The sequence below is a fragment of the Lepidochelys kempii genome, chromosome 16 (assembly GCF_965140265.1).
Source record: "Lepidochelys kempii isolate rLepKem1 chromosome 16, rLepKem1.hap2, whole genome shotgun sequence".
Lineage (NCBI taxonomy): Eukaryota > Metazoa > Chordata > Testudines > Cheloniidae > Lepidochelys > Lepidochelys kempii.
The window spans coordinates 17,910,623-17,930,556 of NC_133271.1; the positions used below are offsets into that span (position 1 = coordinate 17,910,623).

The following is a 19,934-nucleotide window of genomic DNA, read 5'->3' on the forward strand; positions in this document are numbered from 1 at the left end:
CCCCCATAGTGGTTGATTCAGATCTGTGGGTTCAAATATGAATGGGAGGGTTTGGGTCTTATTCTCTGGTCTGAGTCCATCTGTTGTCCCTAGTAGCTCAGGGTCAGATCCCCAGCTGGGGTAAATCAGTGGAGCTATGGCAGTTTACACCTCAGCTGAGGATCTAGCTAATAATTGATTTTTGGGGAGGGAGAGGAAAATAAGCACAGCAACAAATGCCAGCTAAGCGTACGGGAACTGCATGTCTCTGAAAACGAACATAGAAGCAGGTTGGAATGTGCTGAGTAATGCAGATCAGCATAGAGAGTGAGTGAAAGGAGAGAATCGGGGGTTCCAGGGGCTTGTGGGTGATAGTTGTCTCCGTTTCCCCCAAGGGCATAGCAGACCTTTAAGGTGCTTCCCCCTCCCACAATCCTTCCTCCTCCCCCTCCGCCCCCAGAATATCTTTCCAGCATTGTCAATCACATCCTGGGGCTGAGAACCGATATTTTCTCCAGTTTCAGAGTAACAGCCGTGTTAGTCTGTATTCGCAAAAAGAAAAGGAGTACTTGTGGCACCTTAGAGAGTAACCCATTTATTTGAGCATAAGCTTTCGTGAGCTACAGCTCACTTCATCGGATGCATTCTTTTCTTTTTGCAATATTTTCTCAGGGGTTTACAGGTTTGCTAGCTGCAGCTCCCTGCTGCAGCAGGATCGTTTATTAGCATCACTGATCAGTGTTTCAGAGTAACAGCCGTGTTAGTCTGTATTTGCAAAAAGAAAAGGAGGACTTGTGGCACCTTAGAGACTAACCAATTTATTTGAGCATGAGCTTTTGTGAGCTACAGCTCACTTCATCGGCTGTAGCTCACGAAAGCTCATGCTCAAATAAATTGGTTAGTCTCTAAGGTGCCACAAGTCCTACTTTTCTTTTTACTGATCAGTGTGAGTCAGAGTGGCACAAAGTTGACCAGGTTCTGGGGGCTGGAAAAAGGCAGCTCAGATACTTGAATCTGTATCAGGATCTGTAATTGCAGATACGTTCAGTCACTTACAGGCTGGCTGTGTAAATCTTAGCGGAGAGTTTATCCTGCAGGAGGGAAACAGGTGCAGGCCCTGCAGGAGTTTCCTTCTCAGAGCTCGGTCTGTGAGGGGAGAAGGAGGTGGGAAGGTGAATGGCATCTTGCTCTATGGAAGCGCTCGGCAGAAGCTGGGTTTACAAGACGCTCGGGGCGTTATCTTGTCCTTACTGCCCTGGCTAGCACCAGCTGCTTGAGGGCAGAAGTGGGAATGATGAGACAACCCAAAAGCAAGCTGACTGGGGAAATTAAGGTCGACAAGGAGCTGAAGTCAATGCCTGCCTGCTTTAAACCCCCTCCAGGTTAGACAGTGATTGGCTCAACAGTCATCTCCTCTTCTGTAATTAGAGATTCAGGCCCCAAATGTGATGTGTCACCTGGTGGGGGGATGCAGTCGGTGCTTTCTGCCAAGGGGAAAGGACTTGCTGGTTAGGGGAAGGCTTGTTATAGGAGAGAGTGTTAAATGACGATGAGATTAACAAGGAACGCACCGTCTTTCAAATGTATGTTTCCCTTTAATGAAAGCAGTTCTTCTGCGCTGTGTGTGCCTTTTCACTCTGGGTGTATACGTGATCAGGTGGTCCAGCCCTCTGCTCTATTGCCCAGAGGGCCATTAGTCACCTTTTCACTGTGCTCAGAGTTAGGAATCAGGGCCTGCTCACCCACACGGCTGGTGCTTGGTAATATAGCAGTGTGGAACTGAGGTAGCACCTCTGCTCTGATGTATGTCCCCCAGGGGTTCTGTGTCACCTCCATTCCCCATTGTCCCATAAGCAGGGAACAGAGAAGCATTGAAAGGAGACCAGGTCACCAGCCCACCCATCTACCTACCTACCTCTCTAGCTCCGGTTTCACAAATGAAATGTAGAGGTGGGGTGAATTGGATGGGTTGGTGGGCCACGAATAGACTGCAGGCTCATGCCTGTAAGTCACTGGTTTAGCTCTAGCTCAGGTAGGTGCTTTCCGAAAGCTGTTATCCTCTGGTTGCTTTTAGGTGGGTGCTTGAAATAGCAGGGGATAGACTTGGGTGGTGGGTGGTTACAGGCCTGGGAATCAGGGGATCTGGGTGGTGTTCCCAGCACTACTAGGGAGTCCCTATGTGATTTTAAGCAAGCTACTTAATCTTTCTGTTCTTTAATTTCCTTATATCTGAAAAATCATGGAAGTGTAGAACTGGAAGGCTCATGGGGCTAATAATTCTTTCCCCATCTTTATACAGTGCATCTGGAGGTACGGATGAAAAACATTATGTGGAAGTGCATTTATTATTGTGGAGATCTTTTGAAGTGGGAGAGAAAATGTCAAGGTGACGATCAGAATAACACAATGCCTTGCAACTATGCCGGAAGCACTGTGTGTCCCTGGAAAACTCTGCTGGGATCCCCAGCTCTCCTCCCCCTGCGTGATATACAGTATTTATTTCTGTCCCTGGTAGCTCACCAGAGACCGGACCATAAAGCTGTTACTGGTCTCTTCGTCAAGCTGTACTTTGTTTGGCATTGCTCCAGGCTGCATATTAACAAATCCTGCCTCTGGAGACCATCGTCAATTTCAGTCCAGGCTGTCAAGGAACCTACAAACCTTCAGGAGAAGGTTTGATCACTATTAGAGAATCATCCTGCAAAGGGCAGGGGGTCACAGAGCCTGCCCCACGCCACCCGTTGTGGTGTTACAGTTGGACTCGAAAGGATTCATTGACCAGGAGGCTGGGTCACAAACCAAGCTGGGCCTGGGCTGTCAGCAATTTGCACAATGTGGGTTAATATCTGAAGAGGCTGTTCTGGCTGCTGCAGCGTCCTTTCCTAGCTGTGCAGTGATTGCAGATGCATCTGGCCAATGCCTCTGTTCTTGACTGTACACGCTGGGCTTCTCTTGCGGCTGCTCCTCTTAAGTACAATGAAAGAAAGGGGCTGGGCAGGGGATCTGTGCTAGGGTAGCACTCCATCAGGGCAAGTGGTGCAAAGCAGCACTTTTCATAGGGGCAGAAGTCACAGCCAGGACCCTCCTCTGGCCTGCACACCCTGCTCCTCCCTCATCAAGAGCATGCACCGTCCGCCAGGCACATCCTCATAGTCGCACATGTGTACACAAGTTGACACGCACACGTTAGGGGGCTCGGTTTCGTATTGTGATGGAGGCTGCGACGCATCCCAGGATCTGCTTCATGTTGTTTTAGGCAGTTTCTCATCTGCATGCCTCCAGAAGAGAGGGACAGTCCCCGTGAAACCAGAGGCGAGGCTGTTGTCTTCTGATTTATTGTGTAAGCGAGGGGGAAGGGAGAGGACACGCATGTCCTTGTGGTTACAGCAGGGGACTAGGGCTGTACCAGAAAACACGCAGGGTGTGTGGCAAGGCACACACGTGCCAACAGAATGCGCCAGCCAGTCACAGAAATGCTCCCGGGGCAGGACGCAGGGGCAGATGTCATCTGCTCTGAGTTGTGTTTGGGCAGGCTTCCAACAGCCTCCCCTTCCTGACCCCTCTCACCTTCCTTACAGGCAGCGAACGGGGTGCTGGGCTTGCTTTCACCGGACAAAGGTGTGAAGCATCCTCCAGTTTCTTGCCATACCTGAATTTGCAGGCATGTGTGCAATGCCTCTGCTGTTCCCTGTGCGATGCCGGGAATCAGGGATCAGAGGGGCACAGCAGGGGACTCCTCCACATGGCTGAACTTCACGACTGGCTGGCTCAAGACCAGTGGGTTCACTGGGATTAATGGAGTCACCCCCAGGGACAATGGTCTTGTGGCTATTGAGTTTAACCCATTTACTTTCCCACTGTTATAATGTATGAAGGATTCAGTGTCTGCGGAGCTCTGGTTGGAATTGGAAGGTCTCCTATGGTGTGTCTACACTGCAGTGGAAGCTGGGGCTCAGACTCAGGCTTGAGCCCAAACCCCCCTTCTGTCTACACACAAATCTCTCGAACTTGGACCTGGGGTCCTAGTTCGCTGCGGGTATGGAGGGTTCAAACCCAAGTCAAGCTAGGACCTAGAGTTCAAGCCAATTGTTTTGCAGTGTAGATGCAGGTGCCCCACCCCACCCCAACTTGGGTCCTGGGAGTCTGTAAAAAGTATCCCACAATCTATGGGCCAACTTCCTTTATCCTGTCTGTTCTCCTGCTTTATGAGAAAGACCTGCGTTTGGGGGTGAAGCAGTGTGGAAATGAAGCTCTTTTGCAGTAGGAGAGTATAGGCAGCGACATCTCTCAGTGCTGCTCAGAGGGAAAGGTTTAAGATTATACACCCAGATTTGCGTTGTCTCCAGTTGCTCAGATAAACTGGGGGGAGGAACTATCTCTGCTGGCTTAATGTTCCATGCCCTGTAATTTACCAGGCCTGGGCTCACATTTCTGACTCTCTCACTGATTTCTCTAAAGCTTTGTTGACACACAGAAGTTGCAATTGACTTAGTTAAAGTGATGCAACTTTTGTGTGTGTAGACCTTGTATCAGTTTTAAACTGGTTTTATCAGTTGAGTTTGTTCCTGTAAATTTACTGGCACAAGGTTAAATGACACAAGCCAGGTTGAAATAGTGTCCACACACCCAGTTGCTCCAGTTTAACTGAACCAGTATAAAATCACCCCATTAGTTAAACTGGTGCAGGATAATGCGTAGACCAGGCCTGGAACTCTCCCTTCCCTCCTCTTCATGGAGGGGTCTTAACCATAGGGAGTGAAATCCTCTGTTGTATTCCATATATATATATATAGGTTCTTCTCCTTCCCTCATCACTGTAGTATTTTCCAGATGTGGATTAAGTGCCTAACATCTGTCACTTCTGGCTTCTTCTCTCTCACCCTCACCCCAGGGGGAGACTTGTATGTGCAGTGAAGTGTTTTGTTTTGGTAGGGTTTTGTTTTTAGATGTCCATGCTGCTCTGTGTGTGTTGGAGAAGTTGGGTAGAGAGGCATCTGGCACTTGGCATGGAAGGTGAGGGGGTGGTTGTGATGATTCTTCATCCCAGCAGGAATTTGTCCCACAGTTGCAAACGGGGCCCCAAGCTCTGTCTCATGCACTGATGAGAGTTTTCCCACTGGCCCTAGTGGAGTCAGGATTTCATCCTTAATCACACAGAGCTGCAACCCGGCTCCCTCCTGCAAAGTGTGTTAACGTAATCAGTACTCCGGGGTTCTGTCCTCTGCTTTGTCACTGACTCTCTGTGTGGCCTCCGGTGGCATTGCAGGGAAGTGCATTAGGCTCCCCTTTCCTGTGCGTGTTGACCAGAGAGCCAGCTCTTTTTCGTGGTGCTCAGCACCGGGGACTGGAACCTGTGTTCCCTGTAGCCCTGACTTGCCATGACTGATGCTTCGTGGTATCATTACCAGGGCTCCCCTGCCTGTGCTTTTGGGCCAGGGCGACTTGCTGTGTTTCCTTTCATCTTTGCCTAGCGTTGAAAGGGCCATGGGAGATGAATGGGGAGCAGTGCAGACAGTGCTCCGGGAGCCTGATCTTGCCCTGAGAAAGCTTCCTAGGAGCAAAGAGAGACGGGGGCGGGCGGGGAGCCCTTAGCAATACACAGAAGGCCGAATGTTATTCAGTGCTCAGACCTAGCTCCATGGGAGTGGGAGAGCTCAGGGCTCACCCCCTAGAGCAGTGGTTCTCAGTGAGGGGTACGTGTACCCCTGGGGGTATGCAGAGGACTTCCAGGGTGCACATCAACTCATCTAGATATTTGCCAGGTTTGACAACAGGCTACATAAAAGGCACTATTGCAGTCAGCGCAAACTCAAATTTCCTACAGACAATGACTTGCTTATGCTGCTCTCTATACTATACGCTGAAATGTACTCACAATATTTATATTCCAGTTGATTTATTTGATAATTATATGGTAACAAGGAGAAAGTCAGCAATGTTTCAGTAGTAGTGTGGCTGTGACACTTTTGTATTTTTATGTCTGATTTTGTAAGCAAGGAGTTTTTAAGAGAGGGGAAACTTGGGGGTACTCAAGACAAATTTGACTGCTGAAAGGGGGACAGTCATCTGGAAGGGTGAGAGCTATTGCCCTAGAGCACAGCTCCCATTGCTCTGTGTGTCACCAGACTGGCCTTCCTTAGGAACATGCTCCCACGAAATCGCTGTTCTTTAGATTTCAAAGCCAGTTCAGGCTGCGTGAGAGCGGACGTGTGAGCCCCTCCACTGGGATCAGACGAGGCATGGGGTTTTGAAGGAGGCCAGCGAGGAAAGGCCACTCCTCTCCTTGAGCCCTTTGGCTGTTAAACTTCCCTCTCCCCACTCAAGAGCCCAGAAGAAACCTTCAGGTCCACAGATTCCTAAAGGTTAATTAACTGCTTAAAAGAGGCAGCACATTCCTCCCTGTGGTTTACAGCCTGCTGTTACACGCTGGCCCTAGGCTGCTGCCCCTAGCCTAGGGGCCACCCACGGTACCTCTGCGTATGCAGCAGCCCTGCAGGAGGCCTCACTGGCAGCAGGAGAGACAGCGCTGCAGGGGACATGGCAGAATGGGCTGGCTCAACAGTATTCTACTCCAGCTCGCATTTCAGCCTCCCTGCCTAATATGAGACTGTCAGTGACTAGATTCGGAGCTGTGCAAAGTCTGGAGTGAGTCCTGGAGCTCATTTACACTGGATGGCCAGGAATTTGTTTACACCAGGTGCGATCTGGAGTAAGTCCACTCACTTCCAGTGATAATCCTCCAGGTTTTCGCCCCTGTAACTGAGATCAGAATGTGGCCCAAGCAAACACAGAAGTAGAAGAAGCCGCAAGCCATAACCTATCACCCTTTTCTGTTAGGTTCTCCCTAAGAGCTTTTCTTTCTCTGGGTCTCCCAGTGTGTTATATATTGTCCATCTACATAAGCTATGGATCCCCAGTTCAGGGACCATATCTGTACAGTACTTACCATATAATAGCAGGGCACACTCTGGTTTCTAGTAGAGTTGATGTTGTAGGCTGAGATTTTTCAAAGCCACCCTAGGGTATTTAGAGGCTCCATTCCTACAGAACTTAGGAGATTTAGATGCACAACTCCAAGTAGGTAAGCACTGACAGTCCCACCACCCGGAGCACCCAACCTGTCAGCATCATACACTCACGAGAGCCTCTCCCGCTGGCTATGCTCAGTGGGTTTTGGGAGGCTGCTGCTTGCATCCCAGAGTGAGCGCCGTGCTCCAGATGACAGGGATTCCATTCCATCCCTTCCCCCTGCCCACCCAACGGGAGTGTGTAGTTAGAGGCATTTTTCCCTTACTAAAAAAAGTGCAAGTTTCGTAATTGTTTCCTGCTGGAGTTGAAACACTGATGCTGAGACTGAAATAGAACCTGAGAGGAAATGCAATTGGAGAGAGAGGCTAGAGAGCAATTAGTATGGGTGGTCTGAGCTGACCCCCCATCTCCATCCCCATCCTGTGCTCTGCTCCCTGGCTGACACCTCCCTGGCACCATTACAGAAGACCTCCTGTTGTTGGGGTTATTTTATTATTTATTCCTACGTCATCCCCTGAATATACTCCCATCCCCTCGTAGGAGGAAGAGGGGAGGCGTCATTAGTGGCTGTGGACCACTCAGGGAGCGCAGTAATGAAGGCTGTATAAGCAGCTAGATAGATGGAGAAAATGGTTCGTATTCCCCTCTATGGCAGCTGTGGATGTACTGGGAGAGCGTCTTTCCTGTTGAGTTAACCCCACACCACAGCATTGGAAGCATTAAATGCCTTTAACCTCTTTCCTGCCACCAAATGACACTGGTGCCTCCAGGCTGCTTTTCAGACCTGTCCTTTCAGATGAGTCCCTGTTTGGGTTGCACTGGGGATTCATGATCCTCCGTGAGAGGATCAGGCCAATGTTTTCAAACTAGGGTTCCTAAATCTACATGAAGGCATCTAAACAAGCAATCTGCACTCCTGAGGTGCTGATCACCTGCAGCGCCCGCTGAAGCCAGCAAAGGAAAAGATAGAGGTGTCTGAAACTGCAACTGCGGCAGAGGGCTCCCGCAGCATTAAATCTAACGGGCATTGGGCGCATGGGGTGCTTCATTGGGGTGTAAGTCAGGGCCGACTTTGGCTTACTTGTTACCTCCGCACATCAATGTTTGGAGGCTCTTCTTAGCCCAACAGCTCCGCTCATCCCATCCTTACAGCTAGATCCAAGGGGCAAAGGTTGTCCACCCAGGGAAATTGTCCAGCATAGCTATTTGGGAGTAGCTTGCTGTGTTCTGGAAGAGCGCCCACATAGGGGAGTCATTCCAGAATAGCGATGCAGGTCAATTTCTCCCATGTAGACAAGGCCTCTCTCTCTGACAGATGTGTCATTTTTGGCTTCATTAAGCCCAGGCCTCTCTGTCCTCTACAATGGGGTTGTTTCTTGACCATCCTGCTAGACAGTGCTGCCAAAGCAGAGCGCCCACCCAGGTGCCAATATTACCTCCCCGGTGTCTGCATTTGAATCTCCCACATGGCTGCCAGACTTCCAAGTCTAGACAAGCTTCTTCAGTGAAAATAGACATTGTTCTTCCCCTGCTGTCCCTGGTCCCTGTGCTCTGGGAGCCTCCATTCTGGCCCACGCCCCTCCGCTGGCTCAGAGTGCATCTGATCTCTGAAGACACATGGGGTGAAATCCTGGCGCTACTGAAGTCAGTGGGAGTTTTACCACTAACTGCAGTCGGGTCTGAATGTCACCCAGTGATTGGCACCTGTGTGTGGCCGCTGGAGCTGGCCTCGCCTGGGTGAGAGTGCCACACTGCAAAGCTGATGCTGGAGTTGCTGCATCCCACACGGGTGCTGCGCGCCCGGGTGACGGGCTCGGACTTCTAGGGGCCTATCATAGGGCTCTTGGTGCTGCACTAAGCTGCAGCGTATTGTGGGAGAACTTGTCTGGTCACCTGCGGGAAAGTGGTCTTCACCCAGCAACTCGGTAAGCTGGTTCCAGCTTGGCATGCTCTCCCAGCTGGCAGCCTGCCGAGAAGACCATCTCCTGGATGCCAGCTTTCTGTTTCTGTAGCCGCACAGCAGGAATGTTGCTAGCACAGCAAGCTGCACGCAGTATGGGGTTTAAAGGCCTCACCGGTGAGTAAGGACTGGTAGGTGACTTCCCATGCAGAAGCAGGGAGTCGGTAAATGGCAAGGAAGTGGAGGAATTGTGGGAAAGCATAGGAGGAGGAGTGCCGTCCAAGTTGCTTAGCCTGCATCCACACTATTGAGTGGTGACATTAGCAGCTCGAATGTTGGCAGCACCGGGCGTTAGCCTATCCCGCTGACAGGCCCGCTAGCCCAGGTGTGAAGCACTTGAGCAAGAGGCTTGTGGGTGTGGATGGGATTTGGATTCGGGACAACACTCGAGTAAGTGTAGTGAAGACAAGCACTTAGATTGTAAGCCTTGTGGGGCAGGGCCCATCTTTTCACTGGGTTTGTGTTCAGTGACTGATGGCATGGAGCCCTAATCCCAAATGGGGCTTCTGTGCACCACCACAAAGTCACCGAGCTAGATCCTCAGCCAGCGCAAATCAGCATCACTCTCCTGAAGCCAATAGAGCTGTGTGATTTATACCAGAGGGGGGTCTGGCCCACTTTTCCTTTGGCAGCTGGTAGCAGGGGCTTCTGGAACCACCTCGCCAACAGCATCCCGCTGGAGCCAGGTCTTGTATGTGCTGTCTCTATTGCCCCAATGTTGTGTTTACGCCAGCCCCTACCTTCTCCAGTCTATGCTTCTTGCCAAGCACATTATAAATCTTTCTGATGGAAAATTGCTTTCTTTTATTGCGCGCCTCGCCATTCAAGGTAATTGGCATCTGTTCATGTGTCTTGGAGTTTCTATTTTTATCAGCTGCTCACATATCCACATGTAGCCACTCTGCCTCATTATCCTAGTCAATTTCAGACCTGGTGTTTTGTTGTTGTTGTTGTTAGTATGTAGATGGGAGATGTGGAGGCAATGACGAACAAGGCTATTCCCTCTTCAGCCAGCCTCCTAGCACCAGTCTTCCTGCTGGTGCCTTGAACTAGCCACAATCCCTTGGCTCCCTGCGTCACCAGCAGAGGAGAGGGTGAGTGTGCAAACAGGTCCCAGCACCAGTAACGTTCCTCAGCCACCTGGTCCATGACGTTGCTTACCTGAGTAACCACGTCCTTCCCCTCAAGACATGAATTTACGTTACTCTCGATCTGTTACGAGACAACCAAAGAATATTGTCCCAGGCTTAGTACACAGGGAACCATTCCGTCTTCTCCTTGGCAAAATGCATAATCACACGTGTTGTATCCTCTCCACTACTGAGAGGGGGGCTGCGGGGAGAGCTGAGAGTGCACCGTCACGGCTCTGGCCTGGTGACCATGGGCCTAGTTGCCTAGTATCTGCATATTCAGTTTAATGCAGGGGTTCTCAACCTTTTCCTTTCTGAGGCCCCCCAACAGGCTATAAATCTCCGTGGCCCCCCTGTGCCACAACAACTGGTTTGCTGCAGATAAAAGCCAGGACTGGCATTAGCGGGTGGCAAGCAGGGCAATTGCCTGGGGCCCCACGCCACAGGGGCCCCCGCTTCAGCCTCTGATGGTGGGGATCAGTGCCCCGGACTTCAGCCCCATGTGGTGGGGCTTCGGCTTTCTGCCCTGGGCCCCAACAAGTCTAACATGGGCCCTGCTTGGTGGACCCCCAGAAACTTGTTTGCAGCCCCCTCCCCCCGGGGCCCATAGTTGAGAACCACCGGTTTAATAGATGCTTGCAGGAGACAGAGGATGGGGAAAGAAGAGAGAATATGAAAAGGTGAAATGCAGCTTATTCTCTGCTAAACAGACCTTGGTGTGCATGATTGTGTTTTCCAGGCTTGGGATAGAAACATATGGGCACCTCTGAGATTTAGACAGCTGTCTCCCAGCCCATCAATAATAGCTCCAAACAGATGTTCCCTAAGAGATGCTTAGATCCTACTCCATCAGTGGTGCCAACTCTCGTCACTTTATTTCTAACGTTACTTGGTGTTTTTTTCTTAAACCCCCAGCTCCTGGAGTCACGTGATTGTGAGTCTCAGCTTCCAATTAAAAAAATGTTTCTAGCCAATCTCTTGAGCCCTCAGGGTGGGCAATACAGCTGCACCTACAATCAAAACTCCATGTCACTATGTAAAGCCTCAGCTGGTAGGGGGCCTATGTGCCTGAGAATCGCCCTTTTGATGAACTTCCACTTTCTGGTTGTCTTGTTTAGGGGGAAATTGAAAAATACATTTTTAAATTCCTGTTAATTTTATCAAGTGGCCAAACCCTGGGTGTTTTTTTTTTTAAGAGTTAATATCAGCTAACAGAATTTTCTCTCCGGGGTTCTGTGTTTAAATGGTCATACTTAGCAAATTGACAGGAAATAAGCCGAACTTTGTCAATATCATTAAGTTACGCATGCCCAGGATGTGTTAATAATAGAGTTTTCATGCAGCTGCTTTGCTGGAAATCTCTTTGCTAATGTGAGGTACTGTGGAAGTAAATAGGCTCCCCATTGGAATGAATTCAGCAAGTGTATAACATTTCACGTTGCAGAGAGATGCCCTATTTATCCACCGAATGGGTACAGCATAGACAGCAGCAGCATCAACGTCCCTCACTCAGCTTTGCCATTGTGTCTCAGTACTGTTAGTGGGAGGACTGACTAGGTAGTTCAGCCTGTCAGTCTCTTTCAGTCATTGCTGGGAAGGATGCTGGCTGAGCGCGACCATTAACTCATAAAGTCACTGAACAGCCATGCAGAGGTTCTGACGTCAGCCGGGCTTGAACTGGTGACAAGGGAAAGTTCTTGTCATGGGGAAGGGCTCGACCAGGCCTTCTGGACCACTCCCCAGACTGTTGTCAGGGGATCCAGGTGCTGGATCCTGTGTGCTGTAAGTCTCCAGAGCCAGAATAGGCACAATGCCTGGGCGCCATCTTAGCACCACTGGGCCCACTCGAGAGTGCAGCCCATGTGACCGCTGCCCAGGCCTTGGCTTCTCAAGTTCCCCCATAGCTTAAACCCACCCTCTCCTTGAGCTCCTGCCAATGGTGTGAGCCTGCTGGGTTACAGTTTAACACATACAGACTTTGCATGGGACTAGAACCCAGCATTGCTCTTTCTTTAATAGCACGAGAAACGCACAGATCTATGCACAAGTAATCAACCCTACACCTATTTCCCTGCCTCAGTTTCCTCACCACTCCAGGGCCTTCTTTGGGTAGGGGTCAGGGTCATCCGAGGCTATCTAGGTCTGTCTGCTCCATGTCGTGAATTCTGAGACATGGGATCTTCTTGGCAGGATGGAGATCCGCTGACCTGGTCCAATCTGTCCTTTCCCCTCTCCTGCCTGAAATTCCTGTGTGTCATTGTGCGTCTTCCCCTGACCCACCTAGTCTCTTCGGGTTTTAAGGGCTGGCATTGACACCTTGGTGTTTGTCTTCAGCTTGGTGACTTTCCACTCTCCAAACCTGGGACCCTTGTTGAGGAAAGATGGAGAAAACTTATACCCCACTCTCCTTAGCATACCTATTGTTTGATTAGAGCCCAGTCATTAAGGGTGACAACTCTCCATTGTCCCTGGCCTGGGGAAGATGAGATGCAGACCTTGCCAGTCCCTGGTGGGTTCCACGCTCACACAGAAGCATTTAGCCATACGGCAGTTTTCCGAGTAACACCTTCATCATGTCAACCAGCATTTGTGACTTTTACAGACAGATCCTTCAAATCATCACCGCTCTGAACATCATTTCCAGACCTCAGAGCCAGCCCGCGCCTGGGAACTGTGGCCTGGGAATCGTTTCCTATTGGAATTTGAAGGTTGATGCTAAAAACCCCATGAATGTTTTATATAAATTGTAGCAAGGGCAGGTATTGTCTTGTTCTGACAGTGTACAGAGCCTGGCACGATGACCCTTGATCCCCGACTGGGGCCTCTGGGTGCTGCTGCAATAGAAAATAATGTTCTTCTTTAGTCCAAGGAACTCAAAGCACTTTAGAAGCATTTGTGCATTAGCCCTCGCACAGTCTGGTAAGGGAAGTATTAATTCCATGTTTCACATGGGCTAACACAGAGGCACAGTTTGGCTAAGTGACTTGTCTAGGGTCACACAAGAACCAGGAATTGAACCCTTCTGTCCACAAGCCCCTCCTTCCTCTCTGCCCCTGTGCTGTGGTAGAAGCCATATCGTTAAGTGTATTTGCCTGCAGTGAGAGCGCTGTGGAAGGCTGTGCACAGCTGAAAAGGACCGCATGACAATTGAGCAACAAAAATAGGACTTGGGGGGGGAGGAAGGCAAGAAAAGGAATGGGATCTTCACACGCGCTGCTCATCAAAACCCAGAGGGAGTCAGCTCTGAAGCTTCAGATTAAGAGAAAAAGAGGTATGACAAGCAAAGGCATCAAAAGATCTCGAAACCATCAGTGAGCACTTTCTTTGGAGATTTAGCTAGTCAGCAGGGAAGAAATGTGACAATGGCATTTAAGACAACTGGTATGAAGGAACCTGGCGCAAACAGACAGCTCTTAAAGTCAGCATGTTGGCAGATGGGGTAGCGCTGAACAGGGAGGGATGCCATTTATCTGTCTGTTGCCGGGGCGGGGGGGTGTTTAATGTGTTGAGATTGAAGAAGAAGCAGGTACTTTTTAACTTGCCGTGTCATGGCACAAGATGCATTGGAAAGAAATTCCTGTTTGTTTAGTGGCCTTCCTCTACGTCAGCCTTCACCTTATGCTGCAAGACGGGGAGAAACATGGCCAGATCCTCAGCTGGCATAAATTGGTGATGCACAACGTAAACCCATGGAACTCCTGGTTTGCATTAGCCGAGTATCTGGCCTAGAAAGTTTTGCTAACTGACATGATGTACTAAGCCTTAAAGGTAGCAAAAATACTCATAGATTCAAAGATTTTAAGACCAGAAGGGACCATTAGATCATCTCATCTGACATCCTGTATATCACAGGCCGCTGACTTCCATCCAGGTACCCCAGTTTCGAGCACAGTACCTTCTAGTTGGCTAAAGCATCTTCCAGAAAAGCGTCCATTCTCAATTTGAAGACAAGAGATGGAGAATCCTCCCACTTCCCTTGGTAGTTTGTTCCAATGGTTAATCACCCTCACTGCTAAAAATTTGTGCCTTATTGAATTTGAAGTTGTCTAGCGTTAACATCCAGCCGTTGGTTCTTGTGATGACTTTCTGCAGTAGATTAAAGAGCCCCTTAGCAGCTGGCATTTTCTCCCCAGGAAGGTCCTTGTGCACTGCAATCAAGTCACCTATGCTATAGAAACTAGTCAGCTTAAAATGAAAGAACTCAAAGGAAAAGACTCCAAATGGCTTAACCCTTGTCTTTCTTGTTTTCTCTTTCAGTTACAGAGAAGGAGGTGCAGCAGTGGTGAGTTTCCAGCCCCGTGTTTCTGATTCTTGTGAGCTCCCGAGTGGTGTGTGCATGCAGCTGTTGAGTGACAAGTCAGTTCTCTCTGCTGCGTTGAGTGTGTGCATCTTGGCTCACCGTATGCGCGTGTTTGCCTCCGTTTCTTTTCAGAGTTGTATTGCCTGGGAAGCTGGCTAAACTGAGATGCAAAGGCGGGCGTCATGAGACAAAAGACTCATACACAAGTCATTTCAGGGTGTGGCTCCTGTTCCCAACAGTCTTTCCCATAATCCATTTCTGCCTCGTTCGGGCACCAGGCTCTGCATGCAGCTACTTGGATGCCTGGTTCTTCCGTACTGAGTATTAGTTCCTCACCTGCTCTTTGAACTCCACTGGACAGGAAGTGTTTTCATGACTCAGGACCACCCTTGGGGTTCAGCTGCACTGCAATCCAAAGTGTGTTTGCAGCTCAGGAGGACATAACACTGATAAAAATAATAGTGTAGATGTGATGACGCTGGCTTCATCAATCAAATATACCCAGAGGGTCAAGCTGTCCTGCAGTGGTTCAACACCAACCTCAGGGCAGACCATTAAGAAGCAGAGCACAAACCCAAAATTGGCTGCGAGTTCTCTACTTAGATTTCACCAACCAAGCATCAAGTGTAAACTCCTCAGGCCCTCTAACAGCCTAACCATGGAGTCACAGACAGTCCTCTTGGGTACTGCAGTCTATCTTGTCACCTAGGCTAGCTTGCCTTTGTGATAGATGGTCCCTTACACCAAAAATCACAACATTCAGGTTACTCCCAGTCCCAAGGACCAGTCACTTACCTCAGGTCAATTGCACCTTTGATCTCACACTAAAGACAAGATTTGTAGCCAGTCCTGTAACAAATTATCTAAAGGTTTACTAACTAGGAAAAGGAAATGAATGTTATTTACAAGAATAAGGCTGGTAAACATATATATGCACAAATTAGGATAAGCTAACTCTACGTGTCCTTTAGGGCTAACGCAGGCCAAACACTGGGGATCTTCTGTTTATGCTTAGTAATCCTTGCCCCCCAGAGTCCAAGCAGCATAAAAGATACAGTTTCTCTTGTTAGGGCTTATTATTCCTTCCCCGCTTCTGCTTCCAGTTGCTAATTCTGTTGGGAAGAATTCACTTGCATGTCTTCTCTTCCTGGGGTTGGGGAGAGTCTTTTGTCCTCTGACATTCCACAAAAGTTCATCTGGTGTTGATGGGCCTTCCTTTGTTGGGCAGGAGATAACACCTCCTGGTGGAGACTAGTACTTCATGTGGATTAATGTCTCTTTCCTCTCCGGTAGTGTGCATCGTTACAGAGGGTTACAATGCAAATGTTTCAATATTACCTTACAATATGGGAGACAGGTGTTGTAAGGGAGATTATTGCCTGCAGCAACTTACACTAAGCACATTTTTGTAGCTCTGATACCTGTTCTAACAATACTAACATGCATGTGAGCCAGACTAATTCCAGCTCTGTGTTTGTCGGTATCCAAATGAGGCATGGGCACCTTGGCATAAGCTGGCACCTGATTTGCCAGCATCACACTGGATTCTACAGCCTACGCTGAGCTCCACGCCACTGCACCTACAGTGCCATTTTTATCAGCGGTAGCTAGCGCGGGTACGTCTGACTGAGCTGCAGTCACATTGGATTGCAATATAGGCCTACCTCTGGCCGCAGCAGGCAGGCACTATGGGGCAGGCTGCCCGGCACAATGATCTTTTGCTCCGCTGCAGAACCAAATGTGATGGCAACGTTAGACTGGGTTGGTAGCAGAAGGGGGGGGTGGTCTCAGTTTGCAGAGCCCCACCCACCCTCTCCTTCCCTCCCTGTCAGGTTGCATGCGATGCATTGTGACATAAAGCCCTGAAGATCTTGGGGCTCGGGGAGATTCAGAGTCTTCCTAAGAACGATCTACATGGCTTAATAGCTGGATAATGCTGCATGTTAGGCAGCTTCAAAACTCCCAGAGAGCGGCATAACTAATGGAGTGGCTTAAAAAAAAGCGACAACCCGTGTTTGCAGGTTTTCTCTGCTGTGGTTTTCCGGATAAATGAGCTTTGCCTCCAAAGTAAGTGCTGACATTGATGCTGGTACGCGCTCACCTCTGCATTCGAACAAGTGCTGAAACCTTTCTGAGCCTGCCCGGGCGTGAGAGACAGTGACAAATGTGAAGGGAGAGCAAGCGGTTCTTAACACCGCTGAAGGGCTCCCCTGCGGTGCAGCCATAAATCCCATGCCCGCTGAGCTCGTTCTGCACACCGTGTTCCAGCACACGTGGTGGGCGGCAATGCCCCTGCCTTTCCACCTCCACTCGCAGCACGTGCAAGAGCCTATCGCTCTTGGCTCCGGGTAAAGGTGAAAAACCAAATTCCATCTGCTCCCAGCAGAAGGAAGAAATGGAACGAAGTGATCAGCGAAAAACTCAGCTTGCCAAGCCCTGTCTTAGCACCGTCTCTAGCTTTGATGGGTTAGCTCCGGCATGGAATAAATACACAGGCACTGAGTCTCCAGCAGCAATCAGAAACTATCCCATCAAAGCCAGAGATGGTGTAGATGGGTGTAAAAGCAGAGCAAGCCAGAACAGAATCAGGTCCATTGCCTTGGCATTTCTTTAAATGCCTGTAACACGTTGGTTATGGCAGCTGGCTCATCAGTAGACTATCTTGAAAACCCACCTAAATTACGCAATGCAGCCTGACTGGTGTGTGCGGCATGCTGAATTTGGTCCAGCAAGGAAAAGAGCTTTTCTTGTCCTCTTAAAGACAGCGCCACGTGCAGATATCCCACCCTCTTCATTTTGCGGGTTGTCATGGTAAATGAAGCCTAATGTGGATGAGAATCAAGGTTCACGAGCCTCAGTTGGAGAGTGAGTGTGGTGGTGTGTCTCTTTAATGAAGGTGACACGTGCACCCCTGGGAAACTGTCTTGGTTTTTGTAAGGCCTCTTAGCATCAGAAGCCATGAGAGGTTCTGCTTTGCATGGGGCAACCAGATCTCCTGGTTAGCAGGATACCAGCCCCCTTTCTGTAGCCTTTGGCTTGAAAGGATTATGACCATAACCCAGGGGGCAACGTCTGAATATTCCTTTGAGAGTGGGCCTCAATCCTCTAGCCCTTACTCGTGCAAGCAAGGGGGACTCTTCTTGTGGATAAGGGTAACAGGATCTGGACCTTGGTGCAGCCCTTCCACTGTGGCAATTATTCTAGGTTGGGGATGTGGGAGAAAAGATGATGAGACCTAATTTTCAGGAGTGCTGAGCACCTGCAGCTCCCACAGACGTGAAGTGAAGTTGAGAGTGCTCAGCGGCTCTGGACAGCAGGCCCTGTGGCTGTAGTGAAGGGCACACTGGCGGAAAGGGCCTTGTTTTTCCTTTTTTAAAAACTCTTGCATCCTGCTGGCTTAAAACTTAGCAGCTATTTCGGCATGTATAGCAGGAAGAATTCTGTCCCAGTGTCACACCAGCCAAACTGGATTATGGTAATTCTGTTCTCAGTAGCATTCAGCAACCCACTGTGCTTCCAGGGCTGGGGAGAATTTCTTTTTTGAGATTTCCTTTGGACTGGGATAATGGGATTTTCATTTCATGCATGGGGCAGATTAAAGACAAGGCATCTGGACACTAAACAAAAGACATCCTGATGTGATGTTTCTCAACAAGGCGATTATCCATTGTGTGCCCATTACATCTAGGGAGCCCTGCGTGCCCCATATCTGACGGTAAATAATAACATTTGTAATCTCGGTGGAGAGCAGAGAAACACAATTAAAGTGCACTTCAGTTTCCAGCATGGTGTATTATCTTTTGTGAAGCGCTCTTGTATCGTGACAGAGATGATAAGCAGGAGTTGATGCTTTGTAGACTAATGGTCCAGCTTGTTGATTCCTTTCCAGAGAGCACTAGTTAAGGCTTGTCTACATGGGAAGTTCTTCCAGAATGAGGTAGAGGGTGAATGTAAAGGGCTATAGCTATTCCAAAATAACGATTGTGTAACTGCTGGTTCTGCAGTAGCTGTTCTGGTCAGTTTCCTGGTGTAGACACATCCTTCGATTCGGTGTGCTCTTAGCCAAGCGAGAACTCTTCTTGCCCTGCAACATGGTGAAATGTCTCCTCCCCAAAATAATCAATAAAAGAAAGAGCTGGAAAAAAGGAAGTTCGTGGGGTTCTGCCATGTAGATGCATGTTCATTACGTTGATGACTCCTGAACAGAAGTACTCATCTGGGGCCCCGGTTCTGCCGTTCCTATTCACAACGGGGAGAACGAGAGCTGGTCAAAAAACCGGGGAAGTTTTCCATGACAACTTTTGGTGTAAAATACATCCTCTGGGGGGTTTTTTGTAGAAATTTGAACTTTTGTTGACAAATTGAAAGTCAGAAAATGTTGACAAGCTTTAGGTGATACCTCCAGCAGGGCTGCCCATTGGTACTGCTGGATGTGAAGCGAGGCTGGCAGGATCAGATTCCTTACCAGTAAAATGTTGGCTTCTCTCAAACTCAGCCTGGCCTCTGAGCGTCAAGATGGCTTCTTTCTAAGTTACACATAATCTCCAGCAATTCCCCACACCTGCATGATGCTTTCGTCTTCAGATTACATCTCCCAGAATACCTTCACAGGCTCATTCCCTTCCAGCTTCTACAGCCCTGCACAAGAGTAACTGAGGACAGAATTTGGCTTCCTTAGCAATCCTGTTCAGGATGCTTGAGAAGAGATGGCATCCTGATCCCTGTCCTGTGGCTGTGTTGGTTTTGCAGGGCTACTCAAAGTAAAAAGGAGCAAGAAACTTATTTTTGTCACAGAAGTAACTACCTGTGAGCCCATATGCAGGGATCTGCTGAGTAAGTAAGTGTCATTTTTGCGTAGGCACTTTCCAGAGTAGAAAAGGGCTATAAAGCTCCTTAACAAACAGATGCCTTTAAAGGCATCATGACTGAGTTAAGCAGCAGGAATCCTGCTGTTCACGGCTGCTTCTCTCTGTGCACTCAATGGGGCAGTCAGTGGAGACTTTGGAGGACGCGGGGAGAACTCAATAAGCCAGAAAGCTATAAAGCAACACTGTAAAAGAGTCTCCCGGTGCACAGCACCTGCACTGGATCCGCTGTCACTGGAAGTCTTGCAGAATGACTGTCTGTTTTAGAGGTTGCTGACGCCCTCGGGGAGGTGCAGGAATGCACTGCCTCTGAAAGTCAGATCTTGAATACTTTACAGTCAGGCACACAAATCAAGTCACCTCAACCAAAGGGACCTGACTTTCGGAGGTGCTGAGCATTTGCAGCTCCTGCTGGAATCCGTAGGAGCTGTGAGGGTTCAGTGTCTCTGAAAATTAAGAGAGTAGGTGCCTAGGCCAGGCTTTAGGTGCTTGATGTTCAAAGCCCCTGTGTTTGAGATAGTGGCCTGGCTGACCTGTATTTTACAGCTCATGCTGTACATGAATGGAACGGGACGCTGCCTTTCAAATGCTATACAGAGTGTTGTACTCCGCGGGCCTCGCTCCCAGTCCGTACAAACCTGCTGATGCCAATAGGGCTGCAGGGGGGTGTA

At 49.2% G+C, this 19,934-nt stretch overlaps 1 protein-coding gene across 6 annotated transcripts in view; it reads left to right on the top strand.

Moving 5' to 3' along the window:
* Positions 1–19,934, top strand: part of NCS1 (neuronal calcium sensor 1) — a 118,288-nt gene that overhangs the window by 48,560 nt on the left and 49,794 nt on the right. For all 6 annotated transcript variants that reach the window (XM_073313974.1, XM_073313973.1, XM_073313977.1 and 3 more), the window contains one exon: positions 14,356–14,380. In XM_073313974.1, the coding sequence (XP_073170075.1) occupies positions 14,356–14,380 (25 nt within the window). The remainder of the gene's footprint in view (positions 1–14,355; positions 14,381–19,934) is intronic.